At 40.2% G+C, this 11,788-nt stretch overlaps 1 protein-coding gene across 2 annotated transcripts; it reads left to right on the forward strand.

The window, feature by feature from the left end:
- Window positions 1-495: 495 nt before the first annotated feature.
- On the forward strand, window positions 496-10,477 carry LOC123509065. Of its 2 annotated transcripts, XR_006676108.1 has the most exons (4): window positions 496-1,257; window positions 3,679-3,822; window positions 7,809-7,936; window positions 8,720-10,477. XR_006676108.1 is itself a non-coding variant. In XM_045263187.1 (3 exons), the coding sequence occupies exons 1-3, from the start codon at window positions 3,760-3,762 to the stop codon at window positions 8,886-8,888; spliced, it is 360 nt and encodes a 119-aa protein (XP_045119122.1). In that variant the 5' UTR covers window positions 3,679-3,759; the 3' UTR covers window positions 8,889-10,477. The 2 variants fall into 2 exon arrangements, 1 of the variants encoding a protein (XP_045119122.1); XM_045263187.1 differs by lacking the exon at window positions 496-1,257.
- Window positions 10,478-11,788: the final 1,311 nt, after the last annotated feature.

An 11,788-nucleotide genomic window follows, 5' to 3' on the forward strand; every position in this document is an offset into this window, starting at 1 on the left:
CTCCTTCAATTCAAAGATGAGAACTTCGTTCGCACTTTTCCCCTCACTTAGCTTTCTGATTTCCTCTCGCAATTCTCGGTGCTCAAGAGAAAGAACTAAATTCTCGCTCTTGAGCCTACACACCATACACTCAGAAAAGTCAACGACCTTCCTGTCGTGCCCACACATCTCACACACAACAAACTCTCCCAATCCCACCTCAATACTCTCTTTCACGCACTCAATCACACTCTGATATACCTCAGTAGCTACCGCCATACTAATTTACAATATGTTAACTCACAAACAAATAAAAATACTAGGTGACGGCGGGGTGGGGGGAACCGCGGTGGTGGGAGGGCCTAAGTGAGGTCAACTAATCCTCTTTCAAGGTCAACTTGACGGTTACAAGCCTAGTCTCCTCCCACTACAAAAATACTTTTTAACTCACAAACACTGATTCTAACCACTATTTCACTCTAATCTAACACTTGCAGTACACACTTTCACTTCACTAACACTCAAAAGCACCACACACAGACACCAAGCACAAACACCACTCGCTAACTATAAAAACCACAGCCAGAAACGGAGCGCACACACAACACGTCCACTCGCCACCACAGCTACTCTATCTCTCCACATCTTGAATAACTGTACAGATGGGCAGGGGAGTGCATCACAAGTACAATAAGAAATATGATAAATTAACCTCATCAATCATAATATTCAAAAAGTAAATTGCCGAGATGAGGTGATAGCTGATTTGAATGTCTGAAGACTGGGATGTGTAACAACAGACTCAGGGAGGGAATTCCAGTGGCCAGTATTACATATTGTGAATGAACGTCTCCTAATATCTAGGTTGGTGTGTACATGTGCAAGCTTGTGTTGATGGCCTCTGGTGGTGTTAGAAGTTGGGTGGAAGAAAAAGTCATTAAAATATAAGAAGGATTTTCCATTTACAATTTGTCACATCTTAATAATGCCATGACGTAATAGCCTCCCTTTAACAGAAAATAAATTCAAAACTTTTAGGCGATCATAATGGCAACCAGATCATAACAACCACCAGTGGCAAGTCTTGGAGAATTAAAGCACAATAAGTAGGACAACACTGTGGGGAAATGGGGAGAGAACTCTTACCTCTCACTCTCTCAACATAGTTTGTCAAGATCAAATCAAATACATTACTGGATGAATTTATGATTGGTTCAGCAATCAACTGGGTTAATCCCAACAAGAATCTTTCATCCAGCTGAGACAAATGCATACCAGGTTGGTCAGAATACTATTTAATTGTTGGTAAATTGAAATCCCTTACCACAACAACATTCTTCCCAGAACACAATTCCCACAAACACAATAACAAGGACTCATTTTTTAGTACTGCATAAGAAAGAGCTCTATAAACTCTATAAGGCAGAAATCAAAATCTATAAGATAAATGGTAACAATTGGAACATGAATTTCCACTTCATGAAAATTTAGGGTAGAACTAATATAAAGTCCCACACCGTGCTTTGCAATAACACCATTGACATCCTTCCTCAAAAATATATAACCTGGAATATCAACAAAAGAAGAGGGAAGGTGTTGAGGGCAATAGCCAAGTTTCAGTCACCCCTAACACATGTAAATCATACTTGTGCAATAAGCAACTTACATAGTTAAGTTTGTGGGGTACACCTCTGATGGTCACCGAACGATAGCGTCGTTCCCTCTCCCTTAGCTCTCTACACTGTTCTCTAATTCTAGCATTGAGAGCAGCCTCACCTAATGAAGTAGGAGCACCGGAGAGGGCAGAGGACAAGAAAGACTGTAGCTTGGACGATATTGCCTCTACTTTGTCTGTCAAAGTCTGACCAGTAGCACACTAGGCAGTGACCATTTCTGCCAACTGTTTTGTAACTTCTCTTTGGTCACACTGTTCTTAAATCAACAGCTGTTCCACTTCTATGGGGTGTGGGAGACTATTTTGCAAGCCCTCATTTTTGTACCCTACATTGCAAACAAACAAAAGAAATACCTTCTCCTGCCAACAGAGTAATGTCTTGGACTACACTCTCTGCCACGCCCATGCACATTGCGTTAGAGTGGCACCTTGTGGCACACCAGTCACACCCTGTACAGTCCTCTCTCTCCCTTGGGGAATTTACAGGTGCCACATAATTGTGGTTCACCAACACTCAATGTTTACATTTACACTCGGTCCTGGATTACGATGGGCCTGGCGATCAGCAGAGGCAGAGCTAGCAAGGGGCCAGATGGAGCTTCCAGCACGACCCTAATGCGTATTAGCCACCTTACCTTGAGTCATAATCATGGGAGATGGCAGCACAGCCCAACAAGGTCACAGGGCTGACAGCAGGTAGGATTGCTTGAGGATGGCCACTGTCAAGCAATGTGCTGGCAGTTTCAAGACTTTGGTATTCAGTATTCACCAGCTGAACTCTCAAACCTCTGACTCCTATTGATGCTTTTGAAAATGAGGACATCGTGCAAAAAACAGAGTTGTAATATTAAGTTTAGGTTAGGTTAGATTAGATTTGGGGTTAGGTTAACTTCGATGAAGTTTGTTTTGGTTGAGTCAGTCAGGGAGGGGAACCAAAATAGACCAAATTTTGCATTTGCTGAGAAGGTCTAAGGGGACAAATGGCAATATTTGGCAAACAAAGGACCTCTTGTCAATATTTACCACAAGATGGCAAGAGATGCAACATTCCAGCAGTGAGAAAGAGGCTAAAGACAGTCAGTCAGAGGAGAGGAGCTGATAAGATGAAAAGCTTTTGATTCCACCCTGTGTGAGTGGAACCACCCCATACATGTTAAGGATACTCCCATACAGGGACGGATAGGACAGATAAGACCCTTGTACAGAGTTAGTAGTCAGGAGTGTAAGAAAAACTGGCAAAGACGCCTCAGAATGCCTAACTCCATAGAAGCTGTTTTAGCAAGAGATGAGATGTGAAGCGTCCAGTTTAGATTACACAGATGCGGTACATAGTGGAGTTAATAGGTACCAAAAACTCCCGGGCTAGGGGGGGTGTGGGCGTAGCTACACTACGTCACAACTGACTGTCGCTTTGCGTGTGCTGTGTTGCGTACCTATTCAAGGCATGCTATGTACCACCGGACTTTTTTACAGTTGCCACACATGGGACTTTCCACGCTCAGTACTTCTGCGCACAGTACCTACACCTACGTATAAGCAAAGGACAGACCAACCATGGATGAACTAAGCTGTCGTTTATCTCTCCCAGAAGATAAACTTTCCTAATATCTTGTAACCTAACCTAACCTAACTCCCCATTAGGTAATTGTACTATGAATATCTGCCCTGTTATTTTCTTGTACCAGGACAGTCACCAACACAACACACCATCAAACTAATGGTACAATGAAAGAGAAGGTCGCACAAGGTACCTATCATGACCTTGCCTATTCTTGCTACCACTGCCTCGAAATTTCAGCTGTTTTTATCCTAGATTTGTTCAAACTATTCCCTTCTTTATTACCATTTGACACCAAAACATTACACAGGTGACCAAAGTAGAAGATTCAATGAAAAATGCAAGCTGAGATCATTCTTTTTTAACTCTCTCTCTCTCTCTCTCTCTCTCTCTCTCTCTCTCTCTCTCTCTCTCTCTCTCTCTCTCTCTCTCTCTCTCTCTCTCTCTCTCTCTCTCGCTCTTTCAGTGATGAAGTTTGTGGTGGAGCATGTGAGCAGATTGGGGATGGCTAGGCAGGCTGGGTGGTCTCTGCAGCCAGCCTGATAGTATGCACACCACTCCACTCTCCCTTATTCCCACCAAGGGAGGCAGTGCACCACATCTCATGCAGGTAAGGTTGTGTGTGTGTGTGTGTGTGTATTTACCTAATTTACCTAATTGTAACATACGGGAAAGGAGCTATGCTCGTACTGTCCTGTCTCCATATCTACTAATGTCCAGCTTTTTCTTAAAATCATGAATATTCCTTGCGTTGACCACTTCCACGTGTCAACTATTCCATGCTTCCACCCTTCTATGAGGGAAGCTATATTTTTTTCACATCTCTCCTATAAGTGGCCATTTTTAGTTTTTTCCCATGCCCTCTCGACACTCTTTCATTCCACATACACAGATCTTCCCTATCCATTTTTTCCATGCCAATCATCACTCTGTATATTGCTATCAGGTCTCCCCTTTCTCTTCTGTTTTCCAGGGTCGGAAGTTGCATTCTGTTCAGTCTGTCTTCATAAGTCAAATCTCTTAAGTTACGCACCATTTTTGTTGCAGCCCTCTGTACTTTCTCTAGTTTCCTTATGTGTTTCTTTAAGTTCGGAGCCCACTGTATTGTTGCATATTCAAGCCTTGGTCTTATCATTGCAGTAATTATTTTCTTCATCATTTCTTCATCTAAATATACGAACGCCACTCTTATGTTCCTCAGTAAGTTCAATACTTCTCCAATTATTTTGTTTATGTGTCTCTCTGGCGATAGGTCATTGGTAATTGTCACCCCAAGGTCTTTTTCTTCATGACTGGTTTTTATGTCTTCATTTCCTATCTTGTACATACTCCTGATTCTTCTTTCACTCTTGCCAAACTCTAATTTCTTGCATTTTGTCGTGTTGAACTCCATTTGCCATGTACAGCTCCATTTCCATATTCTGTCCAAGTCTTCCTGGAGTAGTTCGCAATCTTTGTCACATCTCACTTTTCTTAACAATTTTGCATCGTCTGCAAATAGGCTCACATAACTGGACACCCCATCCACCATGTCATTTATGTAGACTGCAAACATTACTGGTGCCAACACTGATCCCTGTGGGACTCCACTCTCCACCAAGCCCCATTCTGATGGTCTGTCCTTAATTATTGTTCTCATTTCTCTTCCTACCAAAAAAGTCTTCCATCCATTTTAGTAAACTGCCATGCACTCCTCCTACCATTTCAAGTTTCCAGATCAGTCTCCGGTGTGGTACCTTATCAAAGGCCTTTTTTTAAATTTAGATATATTCCATCAGCCCAACCATCTCTTTCCTGTATTACATCTATCACCCTCGAATAGTAACATATCAGGTTTGTCGTGCATGAACGCCCTTTTCTAAAACCAAATTGACACTCACAAAGTATGTCATTTTTCTCCAAGAAGTCTGTCCATCTATTCTTCACCACCCTCTCACACATCTTAGCTACCACACTTGTAAGTGACACTGGTCTATAGTTCAATGGGTCTCTCTTGTTACCTGATTTATAAATTGGGACAATGTTAGCTCTTTTCCAGTCTTGGGGCACTACACCTTCCCTTAATGAGGCATCAATTACTTCACAAACTTTTTCTGCCAGTTGCTCCCTGCATTCTCTTAAAATCCATCCTGATACCCCATCAGGTCCCACAGCTTTTCTCACTTCTAGACTCCCCATCATATTCTTGATCTCCTCCACAGTTACTTGAAACTCCTTCATAATCCCTTTCTGTTCCATTACCAGTGGCTTGTCAAAAGCAGTCTCCTTTGTGAATACCTTCCGAAAGCATCCATTCATAGCCTCTGCCATTTCCCTGGGATCCTCACTGCAAACTCCATTTACTTCTAAACTTTCAATACTTTCTCTATTTTTGATGTTGTTGTTCACATGTCTGTAAAAAAGCCTTGGTTGGTCTTTACATTTATCAATTATATCCTTTTCTTGTTTCTTTCTTTCTTCTCTTCTAATCAACACATATTCATTTCTTGCTCTTTTGTAACTTTCCCACTGCTTAATCCGTCTTTTCCTTCTCCACCTCTTCCATGCATCCTCTTTTCTTGTTCTAGCCTTTTCACATCTATCGTTAAACCAGTCCTGCTTTCCAACTTCTCTATGTTGTCTTATTGGTACAAATTTTTTTCTCACCTTCTTTGTATATTTTTATAAATTCCTTCCACTTTTCATTTGCTCCCCTTAGCACTTTTGAATTTCATCCAACTTGTCTCTTGAAAGAATTTCCTTAGGTTTCCAAAATCTGTCTTGGCATAATTCCATCTTCCCACTTTATATTCTTCATTTCTTCTAGATTTCTCTTCATCTATCACCTTGAACTCCAAAACTGCATGATCACTCTTTGCTAAAGGGCACTCCACCCTCATCTCCTCAATGACCATTGGCTCTGTACTAAAGACCAAGTCCAGTCTTGACGATGCTCCCTCTCCTCCAAACCTAGTATCTTCTTTGACCCACTGAGTTAACACATTTTCCATTGCCAGTGTCAATAGTGTATTTCCCCATGTTGTCTCTGATCCCTCCATCCATTGACCAGTCCTCCCAACACACCTCTTTACAATTAAAATCTCCCATCATTATAGTTCGTTCACAGCCACCCAACATTTCTTCCAGACATGTTCCTGTATCTCTTATCATTTCTTCATATTCCTGTACTGACCATGCATTTGTCTTAGGTGGTACGTACACCACTATGTAGTGCCTCTTTTTCCTTCATTAGTTTCTGCTCTGATCTTTAGCACTTCTGCCTTTCCCATACCTTCTTTCACTTGATCCACCTTTATATCTTTTTAACCAGCAACATCACTCCTCCTCCCATCTTACCTACTCTATTTCTTTTCCAAACATTATATTTCCTTCTCCAACCATCATCAGGTCTTCTCCTCTCTCAGTTTTGTTTCAGTAAGACCCACAATATCTGGGTTCTTATCCTCAAGTAATCGTTGAGTTCTAAAATCCCGATATCACTCCATTTATGTTGGAATACATTACATTCCGCTCATACGTAAGTTTCTTTAGTCCTTTCTTACTGTACTTTTCTGGGTTATGAACCACTTCCTCAGTCTCATATCCAAGATTCTCCAGAAAAACTCTTTCTTCTCCTCTTCTGTCCTCTCTTCATTTTTTTTCAAAGCCTCCTTTCTCAACTCATTTAACATTTCTCTTTCCTTTTCACCGAGATCTCTTCTCAACCAAATCTTCCTTGTTGTTTCCTGCTGGGCTAACCTCCATGACTTCTCCACCAATTCATCTACATCCTTTTGTGACTTAAATTTGATTCTTACTGGCCTCATACCTTCTCCTGTGAACTTTCCAATTCTATGGAAGTCCTCTATTTCTTGTACTAGGTCTTTTCCCCTCCTCCTGCACCACATTAATGATATTATTTATCACCTTTTTTATGTTTTTCTCTCTCTCCATTTTACTCGGTGTCTTATCCTCCTCCACACCAAATATCACCACACATCTCTTTTTGTCTACAGTTTCCCTCACCAATGTCTCATTTGACTTAATAACCTTCACAACTTTCTCAGCAATCTTCTCTTCTATGATCTGTTGATCTATAATTTCAGCAAGGCCCAAAGTTTTCTCCCCAGACTCTTTGATTTCCTTTTCCAGACTTGCAACTTTGTAATTTACCTCCTTTCTTTCCACTTCCTGACTTTTTTTCCATTCAGCCTGCTTCTCCATCACTTTTCCTAAAGATTCTCCACATTTGTCGTGTGTGTGTGTGTGTGTTTGTGTGTGTGTGTGCAATGAAACAGTTTATGAAACTTTGTAATGAAGAAAAGATGAAGTGATTGAATAGTAAGATGTACAGATTCTCAGTTTTTCTGTGAACTTTGTGTCTGTCAAAGATGAATGTGATCAATCTGTGTGTTATTGATTTCTTTGTGGAGGCATCTCTGTCACAGGAGGAAGAAGAGATGAGTGGCTGACTTGTATTTATTTGTTAGGAGTTGGTGAGTGCAGTTTGTGTGTGTTTGTGAGTGGTGGTGTTTATCAGTAAGGAGGGCTGAGTGGCTGAGTTGCACATCTTCCCTGTGTGTTAATGAGTGCAATGACGGTTTGTTTCCCCCACAGGACGTACTGCACCGGTGGCGAGGCGTCGAGGAAGCACCTCTTTGTGTTCCTGCCCACCACTTTACTGAACACATGAAGGTGCTCCAGAGTTTCAAGAAGGGTGGCACACACACTTTGCTGCACTACAAGTAAGGCAAACAAGTTGTCAAGTAGTAGTTATTTTGACATTGTCGCCAGTGTTTCTCGCCCCCATCTGCTTACTCGGTACAAGGGCCTGATCTGTCTTTGTATGAAGTAATCTTTGCATGTTTGGGGGGAGTTCCACTCACACAGTATTGTTAGATTGGGTGGAATCAAAAGCTTTTCATGTAATCAACTCCTCTCCTCTGACTGACTGACTGTCTGCAGCCTCTTTCTCACTGCCAAAATATTGCATCTTTTTTATCTTATCACCATTTTCATGCTAACTGCTCTACTGATCTTGCTAAGTGCATACGTCACCTCCTCCTGCAGCCTTGCTGCACAAGGCTTTCTTCTTCCTCTCATCCCTGTTCTGTCCAACTCTCTAATACAAGAGTTAACCAGTACTCTCAACCATTCAGACCTTTCTCTGGTAAACTCTGGAATTCCCTACATGCTTCTGTATTTCCATCTTTGTACAACTTGATGTTTTTTAATAGGGAGATTTCAAGACATGCTAATTCTGTACCAATCTTTTAGTGAACTTGAAATTCAAGTGGGCTTCTTCTTTAACTTTTGTTGCCTTGGCTAGTTGCCCTCTTGCATGGAAAAAAAAAAAAAAAAAAATAGTGTGGCTTTGCTTTGCTGGGTTTTTGATCTACCTTCCTGTATCAGAAATGTGATTACAAATGAGCAGTTTTCACAATTTCACAATTTCTGATTGATAAGATGACTTGAAGGTAATTGATCACTAAACATGATCTTTTGTTGACTCCTTTCTTTTGTTGCAGGCTTTTGGAGGTCCAGCGGCACACTGCACACTTCTTTCCTAAACGTGTGTGCAGAGTGCAAGACAGAGTGGCAAGGATGGAGGATGCATCAACATTCACAGCATCATTGGTTCATGCTTTTTATTTTTTTTGTGTGTGTGTGTGTGGAAAGAAGTGCACACAGTTTTAACCGAAGGATTATATGTGTGTGTGTGTGTGTGTGTGTGTGTGGGCAGCTTTATGGGCAAGTGTGCCAGTCATTCCTTGAATTCAATGTTTTTCATTTAGGGAAAAATTGTTGTATATAATTAGGTTTATAGACATTTTTGAGTGGGAATGTTTAGACTGATTAAATAGTAAGTTTCTCTACTTTGTAGAGCTTTGCTGTTACTGTTCTGTGTAAGGTTTCAAGGGCCGTATTCTACAAACCATCATAGCTAGTGATGTGATTGTAGACAAAATGGTGCATTTTAGACACAAGTCCCTCAATGACAGGCTCTCACCTTGTGACTCGTCATAAGTTCAGTCTGTTGCAGCGCTGCCAACCACTGTCTTAAAACTCTTCTCAGCATGGTGAGAGCTTGTTTTATGTACCATGGCATGATCCCCGACAGTTTTTGATATTAATTAATGATAAATATCTGTAATGATGGCTAAATAATGTCCTTTGATGGAGTAATTTATCATTATAGATAACTGCCAAGAGGGTGCGATCAGTTTTCCAAAAACTCAAACAAACCTTGCTCTGAGTGGCTTGCATGTGTCATGTGTCATGTGTCAGGCTGTTGGGCATAATCTTATGTTTGTCATGTTTCCTTTGTTTGGATACACAGTCTTACTATGATGTCAAAATAATTAGAATTGTAGAAATTATGTCAAGGATCTATTTCTTTGTATACTTATATAAAGTTGACAAGTGATGAGCCCAAAGACCAGCAGTGGAGTGACGGTCAGGCATTCAGTGAGACCTGAGGCTGACTGTGTAGAATACGGCCCCAGAAGGACGGTCTGTGTTTTGTGTATTTATGGTGACAATGTAGCGTTGCAAGGGACAACATGCTGTTTGAGACCAAAGCCATTGTGTAAGAAATCATTGTACAGAGTTGATAGTTCCTCCTAGACTTTGCAATGAAATTGCTGTCAAAATACTATTATGTTATTGTATTCATTTTTTTAATGTTATATTAGACAAATGTATGGATGACCTGTTCATACAGAGACTGCTGCCATGTATGTGCAGGCCTCATGGTCCATCTTGCAACTTTCCTAATTTTTTTCTCTAATACTTTGTAAGGTGAAAATATTCCCAGACTAAAAAATATAAAATTGTCCCAAGTTAGAAATTGCAGAAATTATTCTAAGTTGAAATATAAAAATTGTTGTATGTTGCAAGTTGTAAAATTTCTGTTGAAAATTGTTAAAATTTTCCTAGCTGTTCAAATTCTAGTGTTGCTTTGTAAAAATATCCTAGCTGTTCAAATTCTAGTGTTGCTTTGTAAAATGTTCTAAGTCGAAAGTTTTGGTAGAGTTTTCATCTGATTTGTGTAAAATTTTCTAGTTGAAATTTGTAGTTTCCTAGCTGTACAAAATTTTCTAAGTCGAAAGTTTTGGTAGAGTTTTCATCAGATTTGTGTAAAAATTTTCTAGTTGAAATTTGTAGTTTTCTAGCTGTACAAATTCTGGTGTTACACTGTAAAATTTTTCTAAGTTGAAAGTTTTGGTGGAGTTTTCAGAGTTGTGTAAAAATGTGTTGATTGAATAAAAGTGAAGGAAGGGAGACTCTTCAATGTATTTTTAACCCAAATATACATCTGCTGTTTCTCCGGAGACTCTTCGGAGTATTTATGACTTAGCACAGTTTTTGAGGCTGTTTTGCAGGGATTTTTGCCATTTTTGCTGCTTTTAGCAATTTTTCAGCATTTTGGGGCAGTTTTGCAGGAATTGCCATTTTTGCTGCTTTTAGCAATTTTTCAGCATTTTGGGGCAGTTTTGCAGGGAATTTTCCCACTTTGCTGCTTTTCAGGAGCAGTTTTGTAAGGACTGGTTTTTCAGTTATATTCTTTTAACTGGTTTTCAGTATTCTTTTAACTATTTCCTACTGCTTTTGAGCTTTTTTAGGCATTTCACTGAGAATTGGCCCAATTGAGTGAGTATCTCAGGGTTCTTTGATATGTTGAATGGTTGGTTAACTTGATAGAAAGGATTACTCACTTTGTGACAAGCTGTATGTAGTATTATTATATTGTGGGGCTTAACAAGGGGAGGCTTGAGTTTAGATTTTAACTGAGGTGAGTGAGGTAAGGTTAAGCTCCAGAGCAAGTCTGGTTATGTTTATTTCATAAACGGTTCCTATAAAAAAAAAAAAAATAATGGAATTAAAGCAATATCAATTTTCTTATTATGATTTATTATTAGTACTAACACAACAGTCATGTGGGTCCATCACAGAACATAAGGAATAACAACATTACACATGTGGGCACATTCACATTAGATGGAAGGAATAATAAATAACATTACAAGAGTGATTGGCAACATGTATTGGTTAGGTTAGATGAAGCAAGGCAGTCTGTCCTGTCCTCCTCCCTCCCACCCTGGATGAGGCAGCAACATGTATTGGTTAGGTTAGGTTAGATGAAGCAAGGCTGTCCTGTCCTGTCCTCCCTCCCTGGATGACGCCGAGTGTTGCCAGGTCAGAGCTGGTGAGAGGCAGGGTCCAATTCCTCCATGAAAGGCGCAGACAGTTTGTGTCTTCCAGTGCAAGAAGAGCCAGTTTCCTGCCGCAGGTTGAGGGTGTTAGGACACGCTGGTTTGGTTCTCCCTCCAGTAGTGGCAGGACCTGTAAAAAATAATTTTACCTTTACACTTTAATCATGAACAACCTTGTCCTCAAATGTAGGACAGGTGTGGTGTGGTGTGGTGTGGTGTGACCGCCCTGTAAATGTTTAGTGGATTCCATTTTACTCACCGCAAGTTATCTCCAATCCTCTTTATTAAAGTATTCCTTAAAAAAAAAGTAATTCCTTAAAAAAAAGTAATTCCTTAAAAAAAACTAATTCCTTAAAAAAACTAATTCCTTAAAAAACTAAT

Source organism: Portunus trituberculatus, chromosome 26 (genome assembly GCF_017591435.1).
Source record: "Portunus trituberculatus isolate SZX2019 chromosome 26, ASM1759143v1, whole genome shotgun sequence".
NCBI lineage: Eukaryota > Metazoa > Arthropoda > Malacostraca > Decapoda > Portunidae > Portunus > Portunus trituberculatus.